Source organism: Neovison vison, chromosome 8 (assembly GCF_020171115.1).
Source record: "Neovison vison isolate M4711 chromosome 8, ASM_NN_V1, whole genome shotgun sequence".
Lineage (NCBI taxonomy): Eukaryota > Metazoa > Chordata > Mammalia > Carnivora > Mustelidae > Neogale > Neogale vison.
The window spans coordinates 125,600,318-125,621,510 of NC_058098.1; the positions used below are offsets into that span (position 1 = coordinate 125,600,318).

Here is a 21,193-nt window from a genome sequence, read left to right on the forward strand (position 1 = left end):
CAAATGGTGATTTCTAAATACTGTTCGTGTAAGTGCTCGGAAATCGTTAGCCCTTGCCTAGCATCTCTTCAGCCTCAGTACTTCCACTATAGCTGTGTTCACTCACAGAAGAAAGGTGTTCCGTTCCTTCCCTTTACTTGTTCAGATTCCTGAAATGAAGAAAGGTTGTTGGTGCAGCTGTCCTGTAAAGTCAGACTGAGGTTATAGTTGCTACCCAGGGCATGGATTTTTTTGTTCTTATGTCAGGTTCAGGGGGAATATGCAAAAGAATTAAAAACATTGACTCCTAGGTAGCAGCAGTAAAACTCACATATGCCTTAAGGTATGTTGTAGGTGGTGGGCATTGATGCTAACCTGATAAATGAGAGGTATCTGGTCACATTTGGTATTCAGGAAAGATGCATTTAATGAGCTATTCTTGTTGAATCATTGGCTGCCAACATCAACCACTTGTGTATAATGTCTATTAGTAGACCAGATCTCCCCATAATTAATGTTTTGGATTCTTTACTTACTTGGTTAATATAAGACTAATTGTTGGGGCACCTGGATGGCTCAGTGGGTTAAAGCCTCTGCTTTCAGCTCAGGTCACAATCCCAGGGTCCTGGGATCGAGCCCTGCATCAGGCTCTCTGCTTGGCTGGGAATCTGCTTCCCTTCCTCTCTCTCTGCCTGCCTCTCTGCCTACTTGTGATCTCTGTCTGTCAAATAAATAAATAAAATTTTTTAAAAAAACACTAATTGTTATTTTGATCTTCATTTAAAGAAACAGTCCTGGGAATTAAAAATCTCTAATTCCTAGTAACCTTTGCATTCTTACATCTGGATTATTAGAAAATGGTAAAACAGTATGTCTTTTTCTTACAGAGTTTTGGGAGTGCTAGCAAATCTGGAACATCAAACAAGAAACCTGGTATGTATAATAATGAAGTTGCAAAATTACTATAGTGTTTAATTGTCTTGAATTCATAGTTTCTTATCTGTCTTCTTTTCAGAGATTGCTCAAGTAACTTCAGCATATGTGGCTTCTGGTTCTGAACAACTAAGTCTCGCACCAGGGCAGTTAATATTAATCCTAAAGAAAAATTCAAGCGGGTGGTGGCAAGGGGAATTACAGGTAATAACCTTGAAGTAACATTTATCATTTTTATTATAAAAGAAATGCGTGTTCAAATTAAAAAATAAAATTAAAAATTTTTAGATCACCTATAATCATACCACCTAAGGTAATCAATATTAACATTTTAATGTATTATTTTCCCTGTTCATTTTTAGTTTCATTTTTAGTGCATTTGAGCTGATATTATAAGTAACAATATGAGAATAATTTTCTATATAGACATAATTGTTTTACAATAATACCTGCTTTAATAAACCACAGGTCACCTTCTTAAAGGAAAGCATCGCATCACCTTTGCCTGGGATAACCCCAGGGTATAGCCTCTCTCCAGGAAAAGAAACATGATCCAGACTATGTACTGAGAAACTTGTTGGACTTTGCCCACGATAGTCTTATGCTTTTGAAACAGCAGTGAAAGGAAAGGAAATGTAGGCATAAGTGAACCTAGTTTTTTCCTAAAATGTTAGAGACAGTTATTGCATATGTCTTGATTCAGAAAGAGACTTCTTTTCTCCTAAATGTTCCTTACTAGAAAAACTAAAAAGCATTTTAAGATTAAAAGATGATGAGGGGTATAATAGCTGTATTTTTATGTAAGGTTGATATGTGATTATAATATGGAGGATAAACACAGCTTTGTTCTTGCAGATCAGCCTTACACAGTTCCTAGAGAGCAGTGGAGGTTCAAAGTTCAGTATCTTGAATAATCCCCTGAAATCCCACCTTCCTATTTTGCTTTGAAGATCAACCCAACTAAATGGGAAACATGGCTCCCCACAAATTGTATTTGTGATCTCTGTATTAATTTTTAACAAAGCTCCAAGAGATGTTCATTGTGCACTGTACCATTTTAAGGTTAACTTGAACTTACTAAGAAAACTCTAGAAAAGTGTTTTTAGTTTATAAATATTATTTGTGTGAAATATGCAGAGTACTCTGAGCCCCAAAGGCCTCCTACTAGCCTTCTACAATGGCATTTCAGCACCACTTGGAGATGCATATAGAGTCTTCTGGTTGTTTGATACTAACCTGGAAGGTCACTGCAGAGTTCAGCAGTTCCCAAGACCACCCTAACTTCTGACACCAGTTGTTAAGTTTGGAAGTCCCCAAGATCACTCTCAAGTTCAGTAATTAACTAGAATGACTCACAAGGGACTGAAATTATTCTTCTCATAGTTACGGTTTATTACAGCAAAATAATTTAGATTAAAATTAGCCAAGAGAAGAGATATATGGGACTGATTTAAGGACAGTTCCAAAAACAGAGTTTTCATTGTCCTCTCGTGGTAGAGTCATGGACAACATTAACTCCTGGCAACAACACATACTGCCGAGTATTGCCAAGCAAAGAAGCTCATTCAGGACCTGGTATCCAGAGATTTTACTGGGGTTCCATCACATAGACATGGTTCTGCCCATATGGCTTGAATGAGTCTCCAGTCCCTCTGGGGGTTGAGTTCATAATATGTGACCCAAAGCATCCACCATAAGTCACATTGTTAGACTATCTGGCATGGTCAAGGCCCCCAGAGAAAATAAGACACTGAGCAATCAGGACATATCACAGGTTTAGAGATTACCTCCCAGGAGCCAAAGGTAGAGTTCATACCTCTTTGGGGACAGGACTAAATTCTTTACTACACAGCCTTTTTTAGTTTATATCTCAGTAATTGTTTTTCATCTCATCTTTCAAATTCCTTTTGCTGATCTTACAGGCCAGAGGAAAAAAGCGACAGAAAGGATGGTTTCCTGCCAGCCACGTTAAACTTTTGGGTCCAAGCAGTGAAAGAACTACACCTGCCTTTCATCCTGGTACGGCAGTGGGTTAACTTGTGTCGCAGCTTCTAGAAGTTTTGTTGAAACTCAGCAACTTCTTAGATTAAGAGAAACTTTGAAAAATAGTAAAAATTATTTCTTTTTATAATTCTACCCAATGAGAACTTCCTTTCTAGAAAGTTCTGTGTGGAAACAGTCAACTGTTCGGTGATAATTGAACCAACCACTTAATTGCTTCAAATTTTTCAAGGTGGAATTCCTCTGCTCTCATACTCAAAGTGTAGTAGTTCATGTGGATTAACTGTAGCTGGGAGATTCTTGTTTTGTAAAATAAGGAATGGAGGAAGGGGGGTGAGAGAGAGCAGCTCAAGGGAAGTTTTAGCCTAGTTGTAACATGGGATCTTTGTAGGAATAATTAATCTATTATTTTGTTCTTTTTCTGGTAGTGTGTCAGGTGATTGCCATGTATGACTATGTGGCAAATAACGAGGATGAGCTGAATTTCTCCAAGGGACAGCTTATCAATGTTTTGAACAAAGATGATCCTGACTGGTGGCAGGGCGAAATCAACGGGGTGACTGGTCTCTTTCCTTCAAACTATGTTAAGATGACAACAGACTCCGATCCAAGTCAACAGTGTGAGTAATACTAAACTGTTTGCTCTCAGCTAGTACAAAAGCTTTAATATGCAGCACATTCTGTCCCCAGGCATGTCTTAAACTCAGCACTCTTCTTAGCAAGTCTATATTAGTGATGAAAGCAGTAAATTGCAAAAGAAATTTTTTCACAAAATCGAAAGTTAGACTGCTTAAATACTTTTTCTCTTAGCTTTAGACCTTACTATTGGACTATACCTGAAAACATGCCAACTCTTTTACAGGTTCTTGAGTTAAAGAGCAGTGTGTACTTCAACTTCCCTTTACCACCATCCTTTTTTTTACCTCTAATGATCTTTTTCTGCTTAATAAAGAGCAGCCAGTAATTACCATATTCACTTATTCAAATTACCCTTTGAGAGTACAGGTGCTATTAGTTTTGCAACCTTCTCATTTAATATCCATATATTTACACATCATCCAGGTTAGCAGAGAATTAAAAACCTGATTAAACTGTTTGTTTGCAAAACTCTTATTAGGTGATTTTTTCAAGATGCCTAATGCCATAAGAGATACATGAGTCAAGATCTGTTTCACTGTTTTTAGAACAAGGATCCAGATCACAGTATGAAATACGGTATTTTATAAAATTATCTCTTAGTAATTGCCTAGCCTTTCTTATATTTGACAATAAACATGCATTTATAATAATTAGAGAATTAAACAGCACTTAGAAATGCTTTTTACCTTTATAAAATGTCACTTTCTCCCCTACCTTTTTGATTTTGGTTGTTTTTGTTTTTTGTTTTTTTTGTTTTTTTACAGAATACATAATGATTCATCATGATTTGTATTTTTATCATTGTGAAATTATCTAAAATATTTATTAGCCTTTCATTTTAGTTTCTGAGAACACATAAATGGTAACCCAGTCAATCTGAGAAATGCTTATGATTCAGTGCAAGTATTATGAATTTATACTATAAATTCTATAAAATTATAAATACTATAAAATTGAAGTATTAGAGCATTACTTTCACTGTAGAGCTTGTAGCTCCAAAAATAGTTCTGATCCTGGAAGTCTTTCTTTTAGATAAAGCAACTGAATTTCTCAATTTGGATGTGGGATGAGTTGAGTTTTTTATGGTTTGAACATCCCCCCAAAATGTGGGCTATCTCCATGACCGTTTGTAAGCTCTGCTGATTGGTTTGGCAGCTTCCAGAGCTTGCCCGCTTATCTCATTAACTAGACATGCATGAGGTACCTTCCCTGGCCCCGGGAGGGGAAGATACTTGACAGACCTGTGGGGTCTGGAAGCTTCTTGGCTAGTGAAACTTGGAGACACCCAGTGCAGTGGTATGTTTGGCTTTTCCAGGATGTGAAGGGACAGGTTTCCAAGTGCGTTGTTGCTGTTTCTCTTGTTTTCCAGTGGAGGAACACTCTTTTCCAATTAAGTCTTATATAATAAGGAATACAAAGAAGAGATAAAAACTATTCTAAAGGAAGAACAGCCAGGAGTATATGAGTCTGTGAAAACTGGTTAAATTTTAGATTACCATTTGTGTTTCTTGGGCCCTTAACAATTACTGTTTTCATTTTATTATGTAATTGGGATGTTTTTTAAAGATTGAGGATTTTAATAATTCTGATTTGTTTAGTTGATGTTGCATGTTACTAGTCAAATTTTTTTCTCACCCACTTAATTTGCTTTATGTTCATTTTATTCCTCATTTTTCTTTTTATAGGACCCAATGTTGTCTTCCAGTGTGAAAGCACCCCAGAGACCCACTATCCAAGTTTGACTCTAGCGTGGAGGCAGGGCAGGCAGCCCTGATCAAATCTCTCCTACACAATTCATTAACTCCGTTTGAATGTTAGAGCCACTTGTGATTATTTCTTTGTGTTTCTAATTTACAGTTAAAATTTATTTGTAACAAGTTAAAGGATAGTGGGTCTTTGTGTGGCTTTCCCTGCTGTTCACTCTGGCATCCTTTAGCATTTTTCTTCTTTTTTAATTTGGTAATTGTAGGTCATTAGCATGCATATTGAGTTTGCCCTTACATGGTGGGAGTTCAAACACACAAAGACCCACTATTTGCACAAACTATTCTCACTGGTTTGGAATGGGCTGCCATGCTTTTCTAATGTTACTGCAACATGTATATTCATTACAGTTCAGATAAAACTTGCTTATGTTTTGCTCTTATGTTTGATCTGATCCTAATCACAGTGAGCTCTTAACTGGTTCGATATGTGATTTGCTCCCAGATATGCACTGTTTACTGTTACTTTCTAATATGCCACCATGAGAACCAATATTGAAATCGTTTAAAGGCCAAGAACTGGAAATAACCTTTTTTGTATTTTCTGTGTGTTTTTGGGTGGGAGCAATAACACTTCTGGGAAGCTTTTTCTCGGCAAAGAGGAAAGCAGCCTATCCCAGCAGGATGTGCAGAGTGGGCTCTGTTTCCTCTGTCTCAGCCACGCACAAACGGGCACTGTACTGTGGGAGTTCCTTAGGCTCTGTGAGCTCTGAGCTGAGGAAGGTCCTGCACCGTGTGCTGTAGCAGTCAGGTGGTACTTCTCTATTGGGGACCTAAAAATGGACTCCTGGAGGAATGAAAGGCTCCTATCATTGACGGTGAGGTAGGAAACCTTCCCTGCCTTAGCGTTTAGATCTAGAATACATTCTAAAGTCAAAATTCATGATACCTATTTTAATTAGGTGACTACCTGTCATAAAAGGACACGCGTTGACGTTCTCCTTAATGTATTTAGTAAAAATCATAAGGAATCCTTGAAGAGTTTAAATCCACTGAGGCAGGCATAGAGGCTCTGCTCAGTCCAGAATGAATTCGGGTGAAGGAAAGATGTGTGAGAGCCGCATTTTTCCTGTGTCCATGAAGCTGCTCTGAGGCTAGAAGATTGGTTTTACCGCCCAGAATTCTCCGGCTCGTATCTTGTCTTCAGACACATTGGCTACTTTGGCATAGGATTTTACTCCTTTTCCTTGAACAGAAAACACTTTAAAGATAATAAACATTATTATAAATAGGTAAATGATGTGAGAGTACCTAGCTGAAAGAAAAAGGGGTTTTAGTTGGCAGTATTAAATTATATTTGAAAATCAATGAGAAGTTTATGCAACTTAAAATGTTTACAAACTGCAGTGCAATCTACTGTTCATGAATGTCAGAGTATTATCAGGAAAAGTGTACATACAATCAGAGTCTTATTTCCTCACAGAGTTCTTTAAGAAGAGTGAAATATGTTTTTCTATCTCTGAGTTTCAGTTAGAGGCGTATTTTGTGCAATATTTATGTTAATGTGCCTATACATTGTGAATGAATAATTTCAGTCATTGCCTAAATCATAAGTTTTTTCTTGAGAAAGAATCAACAGTTTAGGTAGAACTTTACAAAGTTCAAATGTCTGTGTTTCAAAATGCTTACCGTTCCTGGGATGTATGATGATGTACATGTGTGTTCCCTGGGGCAGGGATTTCTAGTTAACTATTAGACCACCTCAGTTTTTAGTATTTGGCATCATCATGGTACTTTTATAAAATAGGATGTTAATAGGAAAGCAATAATAACACTTTACAGGTGGGGTAACAGATTGCCTGCAGTGACTAAAGGAGACAGTACAAAGACTGAGTCCTTGTGAATTCAGCTGATCTTCCAGATTGTACGGATTACTTGGTCTTGTCTTTTATTTTCTGAACTTTCTGCTTTTGCACTGTTTGATTGGGTTCAGATTAAGGACAGTTACTTTAAATGCATTTTAAACCCTGAGAGTGGAAATCAGACCTCTGCTAATTAGCCACACAATTTAGTATAACATTTTCTCTTTCTAATTTTGAATTTGGGCTTATCTAATACACTGATAAATTATTTCAAAGGTATTTTTATAGCTCAAATCGCTTCACTGTAACCCTGATAAATATAATTTATCAAGAATGACATTCAAGGAAAGCTTAGCATCTGTAATCAGTTAGAAAAATAATACATTCATCAGGTACCCATGGACTAAATCAAATCCCATAAGGGCATACTTAAGCTGGATGTTAGTCTGGAAAATAAGTGTACTGTATTTCCTAAAATACCACTCTTTGTGTAGGTATTTTGCCATATATTTGAGAGAAAGCTAAAAAGTAAAGGAAACTGAATGACATGTAAAAGTAACCTAAATCCTTAAAAGCGCATGCAGTCGGTCCTTCACGGTACCTCCCGATAAGCCACGTTGTTTGCTCTCTTCCTCGTTCAGGATGAGAGGCGGCTTTCAGTAGGCTTAGAAAGAAACATTAGAAGGAAACGGTTTATCAGGAACACAGAATTTTAAAATGGGGATAAATCTGAACCCCATAGGAAGACTCCATGTTAATTTTTTTTTAAAGCTGTTTATTTCAAGATTGTACTATGTGATAATCTTTTTTTTTTTTTTGCTGGTAAATTCTTTTTTTTTAAATTTTTAAAATTATTAATAAACATATAATGTATTTTTATCCCCAGGGGTATAGGTCTGTGAATCGCCAGGTTTACACATTTCACAGCACTTGTGATAATCATTTTTAAAGTATGTGATTAAACCTGATAGGTTTTCCAGCGATGAAAAAAGTAAGTTCTAAAACTGAAGCTGATTTTTTTTAGCAAATTTAAAAATTTAAGTCAGTCCCACCCATTATATAGTTTCCTCTAAAACTTTATCTTAAAAGAGTCATTTTAAAGTAGTACAACTATTTAAAAATGTAACTGTTATTTTAAAATACAAAATGAATAGTGACAGTTTAAAAGAAAGTGGGGGAAGGAAAAGTAGAGAAGGAAATGCCAGTTCCAGTCCACAGCTTTATTTGCCAAGTTTAAATTTTACCTAGTTATAAATTCTTGTAAATAGAATCTATAATGGAAATACTGAGAGACTTTGCCTGAAGTGGCATTATTGGATGCTGCTGTGATGCTACTGTAATAAGTTATTAAATTGTTGCAAAGTGCTGTTTTTGCCTTAAATTTTTATTTTGTGTGTCTTAAAACTATAGTATTAAAGGTGTTGAGATTGTGCAGATGCTGGGCACGCTTGGCATGAGGTCATCTGTTTTTATTTTTACAGAATTGTAATATAACTATGCAAGTGTGTTTATTAAAAGGACACAAACTACATTACTTGTATTGTGTATTTCTTTTGAAGCACCCTTTGAAACGTATTTGTAATTATATGTAGTCGTGATTGAATTTCTGTGGAATTTCTCTTTTTCCTTGACATAGTCTGTGGGTACAGGCCAGCAAGCTGTTTCATATTACAGTAGGCAAAAGAAATTTTTAAATGGTCAAGATCGAGATAATTTGATCCAAGATAATCATACGTATCTCAAAAGCAGAAGAAACTTTGATTTGAAAGTAAAAGAAAATATGATCTAGGGTAATAGACTACTATGTTATTTATAGTTTTTACTCCAACTTGTTTCTAAAAAATTGGAGGGAACTTACAAGTTGATCCTCATTGCAAACCCAAAATAAAACATTCTTAGTATAAAACAAGAGTCTATGTACAAGAAATTGTAGTGAATACTTGGAGGCCCCACACTTAAGTAGAGTCTGACACTTACACATTATCAAGTTGGTGGTTTCACCTTGAGTGAAAAAATATGTATCGAAATCCAACCCATCCGTCAGTGTCTGGCATAAACAACCTCTTTCCAGAAAACCTTTCCTCACCTCTGGAACTGAGTCTGCATAAGGCCAGACAGGAACTAACTGCTGAGAATATGAAAACAAGTGTCAGCTAGTCCTGGGCTCAGGTAGCACATTGCTCTGTGAGGGGGGTCAGGCACACAGGCAGATAATTCTAGAACAGCACACTAGTAAGCACAGTGATCGACATTCACTGGGCACCACGAGAGTACAGAGGGAGGAATACCTCATTCATTGTAGATGGGTGAATTAGAGAAGACTTCCTGGGGGAGGCATCTGGGCGACCAGTAAGATAAATAGGAGTAAGCCAGGTGGGCGGGATGGCGAAGGGTACCACAGACAAGAGACAGTGGAGGGGGTGATTTTATAAGCAGTTCATTATGGCTGCAGTGGAAGTGCAAAGCCAGAATCAGTGCAAGGTGGGGCTTGAGAGCCGGACCACAGGCTGGATCAGATTCTCTAGCCTGAATGAGAGATTCACTGGGACCACCTGGGAAGCTTTAAAAAAAACTGTTGATGCCTGAGTCCTCATTTAAATGGTCTAAAGCATGGTCTGCGTGGGGTGGGGGGGGGGGTTCAGAGCTGCCCAGATGATTCTGCTCTGAAGCCAAGGTGGGGAAAAAGTGATGAAACAGAGCTAAGAACTGTTTCTGAAGGAACATTGGCAGGAGTTGGTGATGGATGGGATGTGTGGGCAGGTGTGTATCCTGGTGACAGGTAGAATCGTTGTGCCACCAGCTGCAGTAAGGAGTCAGAGTTAGGGGAAGAAGAATTTGGTTTTTTCCTACAAAGCCCCCACAGTGGGCCACCAGGGTAGACCTGTCCGGCAGGCGGTGGGAGCAGCAGGACATCAGCCGGTGGGAGGAACGCAGCTTGACGGTTGAGCCCATGAATATAGATGAGCTGACTGTCCAGGGTGTTAGCAGTTACGGGTGGATCCGCAAAAGCACCCACAGAGGCAGGAAACAGGTTCTAGGAGAACAAGGACAAGCTGGCTGCACAGCCATTGCTCAGACCAATGAAAAGACGAGAAGGAAGTGCCCTTCACTGAGCCCTTACTAATCTAGGTACTTTTCTGAAGTTCCCTAATGTTTTTCCTCATTATGATTTTCTTTTTACAGATAAGGAAATGAAAGCAAAAGCTAAATAACTTGTCCGAGGTTACACAGCCCATGAGTGGTAGAGCTGGGTTCAGACCCACATGGTTTGTCTCCAGAGCCCATGCTCTCACCATCTACACTAGGGTGCGGCCACTGCGCCCCTTTAGAGCAGTGAGGCTCCGCAGTACAGCCAGCACTGGAACCAGGGAAAAGGAAAGAGGGAAAATCAGAGGCGGCACAGTGTTTCCTCTTGGTAGAAAGTACACCCAGAGAAGCAGCCAGGAGGCAAAGACTGAATGTGACCAACAAGGACAGGAATCGTTAAGAATAGTGTCTAGAAGGATAAAGCTGAACAAACCACTTTTTGGGTAGCAGCTTTGTTGAGATATGTCGTATACCATACAGTCTATCCATTTAAAGTGTACAGTTGAATGTTTTTTAGTATATTCAGTGTTGTGGGACCGTCACCAGAGATAGCTGATTCCAGAACATTCTCCTCACCCCCAAAAGAAGCCCTGTACCCTTTAACTTTTACCCTCCTGTCTTCCTATACAACCCCCACCTCCAGCCCTAGGCAGCCACTACTCACCTACTTTCCACCCCCATATGTTTGCGTATTCTGGGCATATCATATATGTGGAACCATAAAATGTGTGGGTTTTGTGATTGACTTATTTTACTCAGCATCATGTCTTCAAGGTACACCCATGCTGTGGGATGCCTCTGCCCTTCGTTCCTTTTCATGACTAAGTAGTAGTCCGCTGCGTGGGTACACCACACTTGCTTATCCATTCTTAAGTTGATGGATATTTGCGTTGTTGCTACTTTTTGGCTCTTAGGAACAACGCTGCTACAAATGTGTACAAGTTTTTGTGTAGGCATATGTCTTCATTTTTCTTGGGTATACAGGAGTATACTAGGTAGGAGTGGAATTGCTACATCAAATGGCAATTCTGTGTTTAGCTTTTTTTTTTTTTTTTAAAGATTTTATTTATTTGAGAGAGACCAAGAAAGAGCATGAACAGTGGGGAGGAGCAGAGGGAGAGGGAGAAGCAGGCTCCCTCCTGAGTGGGGATCCCGAGGTGGGGCTCCCTCCCAGGACCCCACAATCATGACCTGAGCCAAGGGCAGACGCTCAACCCACTGAGCCACCAAGACACGCCTCTGTGTTTAACTTTTTGAGGAACGTTTTCCAAAGTAGCTGCACCATTTAATATTCCCACCAGCAGGGCACAAGTTTTCTCTTTCTCCATATCCTTACCAACACTTGTTATTCTCTTACTTGTAGCCGTCCCTCTGGGTGTGAAGCGACAACTCACTGTGGTTTTGCTTTACATCTCCTCCATGACTAATGATGCTGGGTGTCTTTTCCTGTGCTTGTTGAGCATTTGCATGTCTTTGGAGAGAAGAGTACTTAGATCCTTTGCCTATTATTTGAGTACTTGGTCTTCCTAATCACGTTTTAAATTCGTTTTAAACAAGAACAAGTTCTGGGCACTTGAGTGGCCCAGTCGGTTAAGCATCTGCCTTCAGCTCGGGTCGTGATCCTGGGGTCCTGAGATGGAGCCCCGCATCAGGCTCCCTACTCAGCAGGAAGCCTGCTTCTTCCTCTGCCACTCCCTCTGCTTGTGTTTCCCCCTCACTGTGTCTCTCTCTGTCAAATAAATCAATAAAATGTTTTAAGAAAAGAAAGAAAGAACAGCTAACATTTACTAAGCGTTTACCTTGTACTGAGCGATGGACTAAGTACTTCGGGTACCTGTCTGGGTTAGTCAGTGATGGAGTTAGAACTCTAGTCCAGACGGAGTCTGACTCCAAAGTCGTGCTCTTAGCCTCACCCTACACTGCTTTCCGTAACCTGGAAGCAGCTGCAGCTCCAGATCACAAAAGCAGAACAACCATCTCTTAACTCCCAGAGTCAGGCGAGAAGAGTGTAAAGAGAATTCACTGTTTTAAATAAATCCAGTCCGGTCAGGTTACCCTGAAAGGTACTGGGAGGAACCTGCTGCTAGGGTCCCTGTGTCGCCGACAGCCACCTGTTAACCACGAGCTCTGTCAGACAGTGCTGGAGAGCTGGCGTGTCCACACCAAGCACGGGGTGGCAAAGTGACCAATTACATTGTCACAAACAGTTTGAAAGTATGGGCTGTGTGATCATGCTGCTGGGGAGAATTAGGAGTAAAGCAAGCTGTTTAGTAATGGGGAGACCAAACAGCCCCCGTCACCCCAGGCCAGTGCTAGCATAGTAATGGGTGCCCAGTGTGAGGGCTGAAGCGTGCAGGACAGTGCACAGGAGGCGGGCGGTGGGACCCCACTACTCACTGCATGTGTGACAGAGGAGGTTTGTAGGTACCAGTCGCCACTTAGACACAAAAATGACTTAAGGGAAGGTGAGAGCTCTGTTGGCATTTCCAGAAAAGTGCCCCTTATTCCCTCTAGATTTCAATCCAGCAAGCAGCAGACCAGGTCATGTTTCTGCAAACCATCGTCCACGGTTTGCCCCAAGGAGGATGGCTGTGTAGACGCCATTTAAAATGGCCTGGTATTTCAAAGTGTAAGACTTGAACCAAGAGGCCTAGGAGCAGGGATTTTGTAGCTCTAAATTCTGCACTAAGTCCCTTAGCCACCAAACTTCCGAGGCTCCATATACTGGCACAGCAGGGGTCCGAGTGGGATCCGCGGGTCGCAGGGCTGATGAGAGGTTGTAAGTTGTCATGCGTGTTGGTAACGGTTATTTTTATGTTCAGATTAAAGGCTCTCTGTTGGGCGAACCTGAAAAGATTAGAGTTGCATAACACCTCTTCGTGATGTTCTGCATCTGCCTGGCACGTCGCGTCCCTCACATGGGCCGGTGACAGAACGCTGCCTAGTCTAGAACATGTCACCAGGCTCAGCCTGAACAAAACTCCTTCCGAGGCTCAACTTCGGAGGCACCTCTTCTGCCATTAGGAGGTCTTCGCTCTCTTTTAGGCTTGTGACCTTTCACTGAAGATTCCAAAGTAAAAATAAAACCAATAAACGGTTTCTTTGTCCACTTGTGTTTATCAGCAGACTTACTTTGGGAAGCTCTGAAATACATTCACTTACCGATAACCGAATATTTCGCTTTTGCTTACTGATGGTCTGCAATATTAGAATATATTATTAACTTCTCTTTTTGTGCTTAAACAACCTAACTCCCGGTGACAAAGAATTGACAGGCATCAGGAAGACCTAGAGCTTAAAAGTTTGTTCAACAATTGTTTAGATTTCCAAAAACAAAACCACAAGTATCCATGGCTCTGTGGTAGAAGCATAGTGCCTGGTACGTGGTTGGTATTCGGTAATAGTTGCCAAGTGGATAAACCGCTGTTCTTTTACAAAATGAGATCTGCACTAATTTTCTGGTCCCCCGACAAAACTTCTTTATTAAAGGCAGCCTTCAGGGGCGCCTAGCTGGCTTAGTCAGTTGAACGTCTTGACTCTTCATTTCGGCTCAGATCACATCTCAAGGTCGTGGGACGGAGCCCCACGTTGGGCCCTGCGCTTGGTCCGGAGTCTGCTTGTCCCTCTCCCTCGCTCGTGTTCTCACTCTTTCTCTCAAATAAATAAATAAAATTTATTTTCTTTAAGGCAGTGTCAGAAAATGCACACAGTTTCGTCATCTGGATTTACTGTTAAAAATTGTCTTTTCACTGAGCTTCCAAACAGACTGAAAACCATTATGTGACACTCGGGCTGCTCCTTCGGGGTGGAGAATAGCGTCTTTCAGTGGCCTTGCTCTTCTCACAATGGGCAAGGACGTTTCTGGGACTTGATGACGTAATCCGAACAAGCTGTCTTTGTACTGGTCATCACAAACCATCTTTTGTCCTTCACCTTTTGGAATCTCTGCAGAGCTCCGTCCTCTGCTTTCTTAGGCGTCTCTTGTTTGCTTCTCGCTCTCGTGTGCATTTAAACGGCAGCCGCTCCCTGACTCTGTGGGACACAGTCTACAGGGCTGTTATTCGTTGTGCATAACTTGGCTGTCAGTCTCTGTGTCCTCACGAAAGTTGGGGGTGGGGGAGGGGGGGTCTTGTGACCCTGGGGACTTTGACCTGATCGTCGCCATGATCTCTCCTTTTTCTTACTTTGCCACACTTCCTGTCTGCCAGAAAGAACTTACCAGCACGTTCTCATCATTCTCTCTGGCCACCCGTAGTTACTATCATTGTACCATCTCCTGCAGGTCAGGGCTTATCTTCATATCATATTCTTCAGATACTTGTTGAAAACCTAGTGTGTGGGCGCCTGGGTGGCTCAGTGGGTTAAAGCCTCTGCCTTCAGCTCAGGTCATGGTCTCAGGGTCCTGGGATCGAGCCCCGCATCGGGCTCTCTGCTCGACAGGGATCCTGCTTACCCCACTCTCTCTGTGCCTGCCTCTCTGCCTACTTGTGATGTGTCAAATAAATAAATAAAATCTGTTTTTTAAAAAACCTACTATGTGTCAGACACTGGGGATATAGCAGATTATAAAGCAAAAAAAATTCCTCCCCTCTCAGAGCTGACATTTAAGTAGGGCAAGATGAAAACAAAATGAATGAGTATGTCATGTCTTGGGAAATTAAAGCAGGTTAGGGAAAGGGAGTGATGGGTTGGTGGGAGGGGGGTGGATCCAGATGGATTTCAGCTTTAAACAGGCTCTGAAGTGGTGACATGTGAGCAAAGACTTGAAGGACATCAGGGACATCTGGACGGAGCCATGCAGATACCTGGAAAGTCATTCTAGGCAGCGGGAAGAGCACATGCCAGGGCCTCAGTCGGGAACATGACTGTAATGCCTGAGGAACAGTGTGAGCCTGGTGTGGCTGGAACAGAGCAAGAAGTGAGGACAGAGGGTTAACTGGGGAGATAGGGGAGATGGTTTAGGTTCTTGGAGGCTTTTTGTAAGAACAGCCTTGGATTTTGCTGGGAGTGACAAGAACGCATCAGAGGGTTTTAATCAAAGGAAGGACACGATCTGATACGCTTTAACAGGATAGCTCCGGCTTGCTAGATGAAAGCAGGGGTTGGGGCAGGGAAAGGCTCAGAAGCAAGCAGACACGTTCAGAGGCTAGTTCAGTAATCCAGGTCCACAGTGGTGCTGGCCTGATCGGCATGATCCAAGCGGACGTCATGGGAAGTGGTCAGACTATATTCTGAAGATAGAGCCAACAGGCGGATTGAATGTGGGATGTGAAAAGAAGAAAAGTATCAAGGATGTCCCTAAAGATCTTGGCCTAAGCAGCCAGAGGCATGGAAGTGCCATAAAATGAAGGCACATGATGAGGGAGGAGGGGCAGGGAAGATGATGAGGAATTTGATCTTGGGTATGGCCCTCACTTACTTTTAAGATTGGTCAGTAGAGAGGTGCCTGGGTGGCTCAGGGGGTTAAAGCCTCTGCCTTCGGCTCAGGTCATGGTCTCAGGGTCCTGGGATCAAGCCCCGCATCGGGCTCTCTGCTCAGCAGGGAGCCTGCTTCCCCCTCTCTGTCTCTGCCTGCCTCTCTGCCTACTTGTGATCTCTGTCTGTCAAATAAATAAAATCTTTTAAAAAAATAAATAAAAAGATTGGTTAGTAGAGATGCTGGTGAGGTCCAGAGCATATATTTGGGCTGGAGTGCACGGGTGGGAATGCCTCGGTGCATCGATGATTCTTAAAGCCACAAGACTCGGTGGGACCACCGAGGCTGTTTGTGGAGAAGAGTTACAGGGCTGAGACTTTGGCTTCCAGTGTTAAGTCTGTGGGTTGAGGAGGAGCTGGGAAAGGAGAGGAGGGGACTGGCTGAGGAGGCAGCGCCCTAGAAGCCAAGTAAAGAAGGATTTTAAGGAGGAGGGAGTGATCCACTATCACAAATGCTAGTGATTGGTCAAGCGAATCGAGGGGCCTTTTGCTAAAGGAGGAAGCTACCTGGAGCTTTGGGTAATCTCTTCTTGAAACTACAACATTTGAAATAATTTCAATGCTTAGTGTTTCAGCTATTCAGGAAATGTGTTTACATAGAAATATAGAGGCTGGTATTTGTTGAAATTAATTCTTTGGGTACTTGAGAAAAATATTCCTTTGCCTATGTGTTCACTATATTAAGCCTGTTAATATACAAGGCTTTCATATTTACTAATTTTCATTGAGAGATATTATTATAACCCACTACTTTGATTATAGATTTTTCAAATCTTTTTTCTTTCTTTTTTCCTCTCTTGCACCCTCGTCCCTCCCTCCCTCCCTCCCTTCCTTCCTTCCTTCCTCTCTTTCAGAGGTCATTTTGTCAATTAATTTTACATTTTCATGCTGTCCTGTTAATTGCAAATGAAACCAGAATTATTATACCATCCTAAATATTTATAATGTTTACACAGGTCTTCAAAAGCCTATTTTGTCTGTTGCTAATAAAACCTCCCTAGTTCCTTTTTAATATACTGTAAATGTGGAGCCTTGTCCAAACCTTTACTTCTACCATTTCTGTAAGATTGCATTAGGTGTCATTGTAAACAACATCTAGCTGAAATTTTTTTTAATTCCCGTATAATTAATATGTAGTGCTCTGTGAGTTTCAGGCGTACAATATAGTGATTCGGCACTTCCGTACAACACCTGTGCTCATCACAGGGCGCGTGCTCTTGTCCCCATCACCTGTGTGTGTCATTCTCCCCGACCTCCTCTGGTAACCACCAGTTCGCTATATTTAAAAGTTTTATATGTACATTTAAGAGGGTTTGTTTGATTGTTTGTTTGGGGCGCCTGGGTGGCTCAGTCGTTAAGCGTCTGCCTTCGGCTCAGGTCATGATCCCAGGGTCCTGGAATCGAGCCCCGCATCGGGCTCCCTGCTCGGCAGGAAGCCTGCTTCCCCCTCTCCCACTCCCCCAGCTTGTGTTCCTTCTCTCACTGTGTCTCTCTCTTCAAATAAATAAATAAAGTCTTTATTTTTTTTTAAAGATTTTATTCATTTGTCCGAGAGGGAGAGAGAGAGGATGAGAGCGAGCATGAGAGGGGGAAGGTCAGAGGGAGCAGTAGACCCCCTGCTGAACAGGGAGCCCGATGCGGGACTCAATCCTAGGACTCCAGGATATCATGATCTGAGCTGAAGGTGATTGTTCAACCAACTGAAGCCACCCAGGCGCCCCTAAATAAAATCTTTAAAACAAACAAACAAAAAAACAAACAACAAAAAAAAGTTTTTTGTTTGTCTTGTTTTGTTTGTTTCATTTCTTAAATTCCACGTATAAATAAAATCATACAGTATTTGTCTTTCACTGGCTGACTTATTTCATTTAGCATTATACACTCTAGATCTATCCACTTGTTGCAAATGGCAAGATTTCATTCATCTTCATGTCTGAGTAATACTCCATTTTATAAACACACACACACACACACACACACACCTTTATCCGTTCATCTATGGGTGGACACTTGGGCTGCTTCCATAATACAGCTATTATAAATAATGCTGCAGTAAACATAGGTGTGCTCTTATCTTTTAAATTCATTTTTTCTTATTCTTGGGGTAAATATCCAGTAATGAAATTGCTGAACTGTATGGTAACTCTATCTTTAATTTTTTGAAAAACTTTTATACTGTTTTCTCCAGTGGCTGTACCACTTTGCATTTCCACCAACAATGTAGGAGGATTCCTTTTCCTCCATATCCTTGGCAACACTTGTTTCTTATGTTTTTGATTTCAGCCATTCTGATGGGTGTTAGGTGATATGTCACTGCAGTTTTGATTTGTGTTTCCTTGATGCCAAGTGATGAGCATCTCTTCTTCTGTCTTTTGGCCATCTGGATGTCTTTGGAGAAATTCCTGTTCATGTCTTCTGCCCATTTTTAATCAGATTATTTGGGGGTTTTTTAATGTTGGATTGTGTAAGTTCTTTACATATTTTAGATTCTAACCCTTTATCAGATAATGTCTTTTGCAAATATCTTTTCCCATTCATTAGGTTGTCTTTTTGTTTTGTTGATTGTTTCTGTTTTTGTGCAGAAGCTTTTTATTTTGTTCTAGTCCCAATAGTTTATTTTTGCTTTTGTTTCCCTTGCCTCAGGAGACATATCTAGAAAAAACTTGCTGTGGAGGCACCTGGATATCTCAGCCAGTTAAGCATCTGATTCTTGATTTCAGCTCAGGTCATGATCTCAGGGGTCATGAGATTAAGCCCTGCATCAGGCTCTGCTGTCAGTGTGGAATCTGCTTAAGATTCTTTATCCCTCTCCCTTAGCCCCTCCCCCTGCTTTTGTGTGTGTGTGTGTGTGTGTGTGTGTACTTGTGCTCTCTCGCTTGCGCTCTCTCTCAAATAAATAAATGAAATCTTTAAAAAGAAGAAAAGAAAGAACTTGCTGTGTATGATGTCAGAGAAATCACTGCCTGTGCTTTTCTAGGATCTTTATGGACTCAGTCTCACATTTATTTAGGTTCTCAGTCCATTTTGAGTTTATTTTTATGTGTGATGTATGAAAGTGGTCCAGTTTCATTCTTTCGCGGGTAGCTCTCCAGTTTTCCCAACACCTTTTTTGAAGAGACTTTTTCCCATTGCATATTCTTGCCTCCTTTGTCAAAGATTAATTGATCATTCAATCGTGGGTTTATTTCTGGGCTCTCTATTCTGTTCCATTAATCAATGTGTCTCTTTTTGTATCAGTATCATACTGTTTTGATTACCACAGATTTGTAGTTTATCTTGAAATCTGGGATTGTGATACCTCCGGTTTTGTTCTTTCTCAAGATTGCTTGGCTACTTGGGGTCTTTTGTGGTTCCCTACAAATTTTAGGATTATTCTGGTTCTGTGAAAAAAATGCTTTTAGGTATTTTTATGAGTTGTATTAAATCTGGGGATTGCTTTAGGTAATATGGACATTTTAACAATACGTGTTCTCCCAGTCCATGAACATGGAGTATCTCTCCATTTGTTTGTGTCATCTTCTATTTCTTTCATCAGTGTTTTATAGTTTTCAGAGTACAGATCTTTTACCTCTTTGGTTCCTAGGTACTTTTTCTTTTTGGTGCAGTTGTAAATGGGATTTTTTTTAATTTCCCTTTCTGCTGTTTCATTATTAATGCATAAAAATGTAACAGATTTCTGCATATTGACTTTGTATCCTGCAAGTTTATTTACCAGTTCTAGTAGTTTTTTGTTGGAATCTTTAGGGTTTTCTATATATAGTATTGTGTCATCTATAAATAGTGGAAGTCTTACTACTACTTTACCACTTTGGTTGCCTTTTACTTCTTTTTTCTTGTCTGATTGCTGTGGATAGGACTTTCAGTACTATGTGAATAAAAGTGGTGAAAGTGGACATCCTTGTCTTGTTCCTGATCTTAGGGGGGAAAGTTTTCAGTTTTTACCATTGAGTATGATGTTAGCTATGGGTTTGTGTGATGTATCACATTGATTGATTTGCAAATATGGAACCACCCTTGCATCTCAGGAATAAATCCCAATTGGTTGCAATGAATGACTTTTTTAATGTACTGTTAAGTTTGGTTTGCTAGTATTTTCTTAAGGATTTTTGCATCTATGTTATCAGAGACATTGGCCTATAGTTCTTTTGTGCTGTCTTTGTCTGATTTTGGTGTCAAGGTCATGTTGGCCTCATAAAATGAATTTAGAAATTTTTTTCCTCTTCTATTCTTTTGAATGGTTTTAGAAGAATAAGTTTAACATGTCTTTAAATGTTTGTTAGCATTTATCTGCAACAGCATCTGGTCCTGGAGTTTTCTTTGTTGTGGGTTTTTAAATTTTCCAATTCGATTTCGTTGCTGGTAATGAGTCTGTTCATATTTTCTATTTCTTCCTGATTCACTTTGGGAGATTATATGTTTCTAGGAATTTATCCATTTCTTCTAGGTTGTCCAGTTTGTTGCCATATAATTTTTCATAATGTTCTCTTATAACCCTTTGTATCTCTGTGATGTCGGTTGTTATTTCTCCTCTTTCATTTCTGATTTTGTTTGAGTCCTCCTTCTCTCTCTTTCTCTCTTTTTCTCTTTTATGAGTCTGGCTAAAAGTTTATCAATTTCAAAGAATCAGCTCCTGGTTTCATTGATCTTTTCTGTTGTTTTTGTTTGTTTGTTTGTTTGTATTTCACTTATTTCTGTTCTAACCTCTACTTTCTTTCCACTGGTTTGGGTTTTTATTTGTTCTTCTTTTTCTAGCTCCTTTATGTATAATGTTAAGTTGTTTATTTGTGATTTTTCCTGTTTCTTAAGGTAGGCCTTATTACTATGAATGTCCCTGTTAGAACAGCTTTTGCTGCATCTCAAAGATTTTGGACCATTGTGGGGTTTTTTGGGTTTTTTTTTTTAAGATTTTATTTATTTATTTGACAGAGAGAGAGAGATCACAAGTAGGCAGAGAGGCAGGCAGGGGTGGGGGGAAGCAGGCTCCCTGCTGAGCAGAGACACCTCCTCCCGCAATGTGGGGCTCAATCCCAGGACCCTGAGACCATGACCAAAGCCAAAGGCAGAGGCCTAACCCACTGAGTCACCTAGGCACCCCAAGGACCATTGTGTTTTCATTTTCATTTGTTTCCATATACTTTCTTATTTCCTTTTTGGTTTTTTGTCTTGTTTTGTTTTTAAGGTTTTCTTTCTTTCTTTCTTTGAGGGAGAGCATGAGCTGGGGGAGCAGCAGGGGGAGAGGGAGAAGCAGACTCCCCACTGAGCAGGGAGCCCAGTGTGTGGTTTGTTCTCAGGACCCTGGGCTCATGGCCTGAGCTGAAGGCAAATGCTTAGCTAACTGAGCCACCCAGGCACCCCTCTTATTTCCTTTTGATTTCTTGGTTGATCTATTCATTGTTCTATTCATTGTTTAGTAGCACGCCAGTCTTCCTGATGTCTTCTGGTTTATTTTCACTGATGTCAATGTTATCTAGCTGTATCTGTGGGATGAGCTCTGGCTCTTGCTCTCTGTGTCAA

At 40.5% G+C, this 21,193-nt stretch overlaps 1 protein-coding gene across 3 annotated transcripts in view; it reads left to right on the forward strand.

Annotated features, from left to right (window-relative positions):
- The window catches only part of ITSN2 (intersectin 2), a 140,950-nt gene that overhangs the window by 96,579 nt on the left and 23,178 nt on the right, over positions 1–21,193 (forward strand). For all 3 annotated transcript variants that reach the window (XM_044261982.1, XM_044261981.1, XM_044261983.1), the window contains 4 exons: positions 867–912; positions 995–1,116; positions 2,835–2,931; positions 3,342–3,533. In XM_044261982.1, the coding sequence (XP_044117917.1) occupies positions 867–912; positions 995–1,116; positions 2,835–2,931; positions 3,342–3,533 (457 nt within the window). The remainder of the gene's footprint in view (positions 1–866; positions 913–994; positions 1,117–2,834; positions 2,932–3,341; positions 3,534–21,193) is intronic.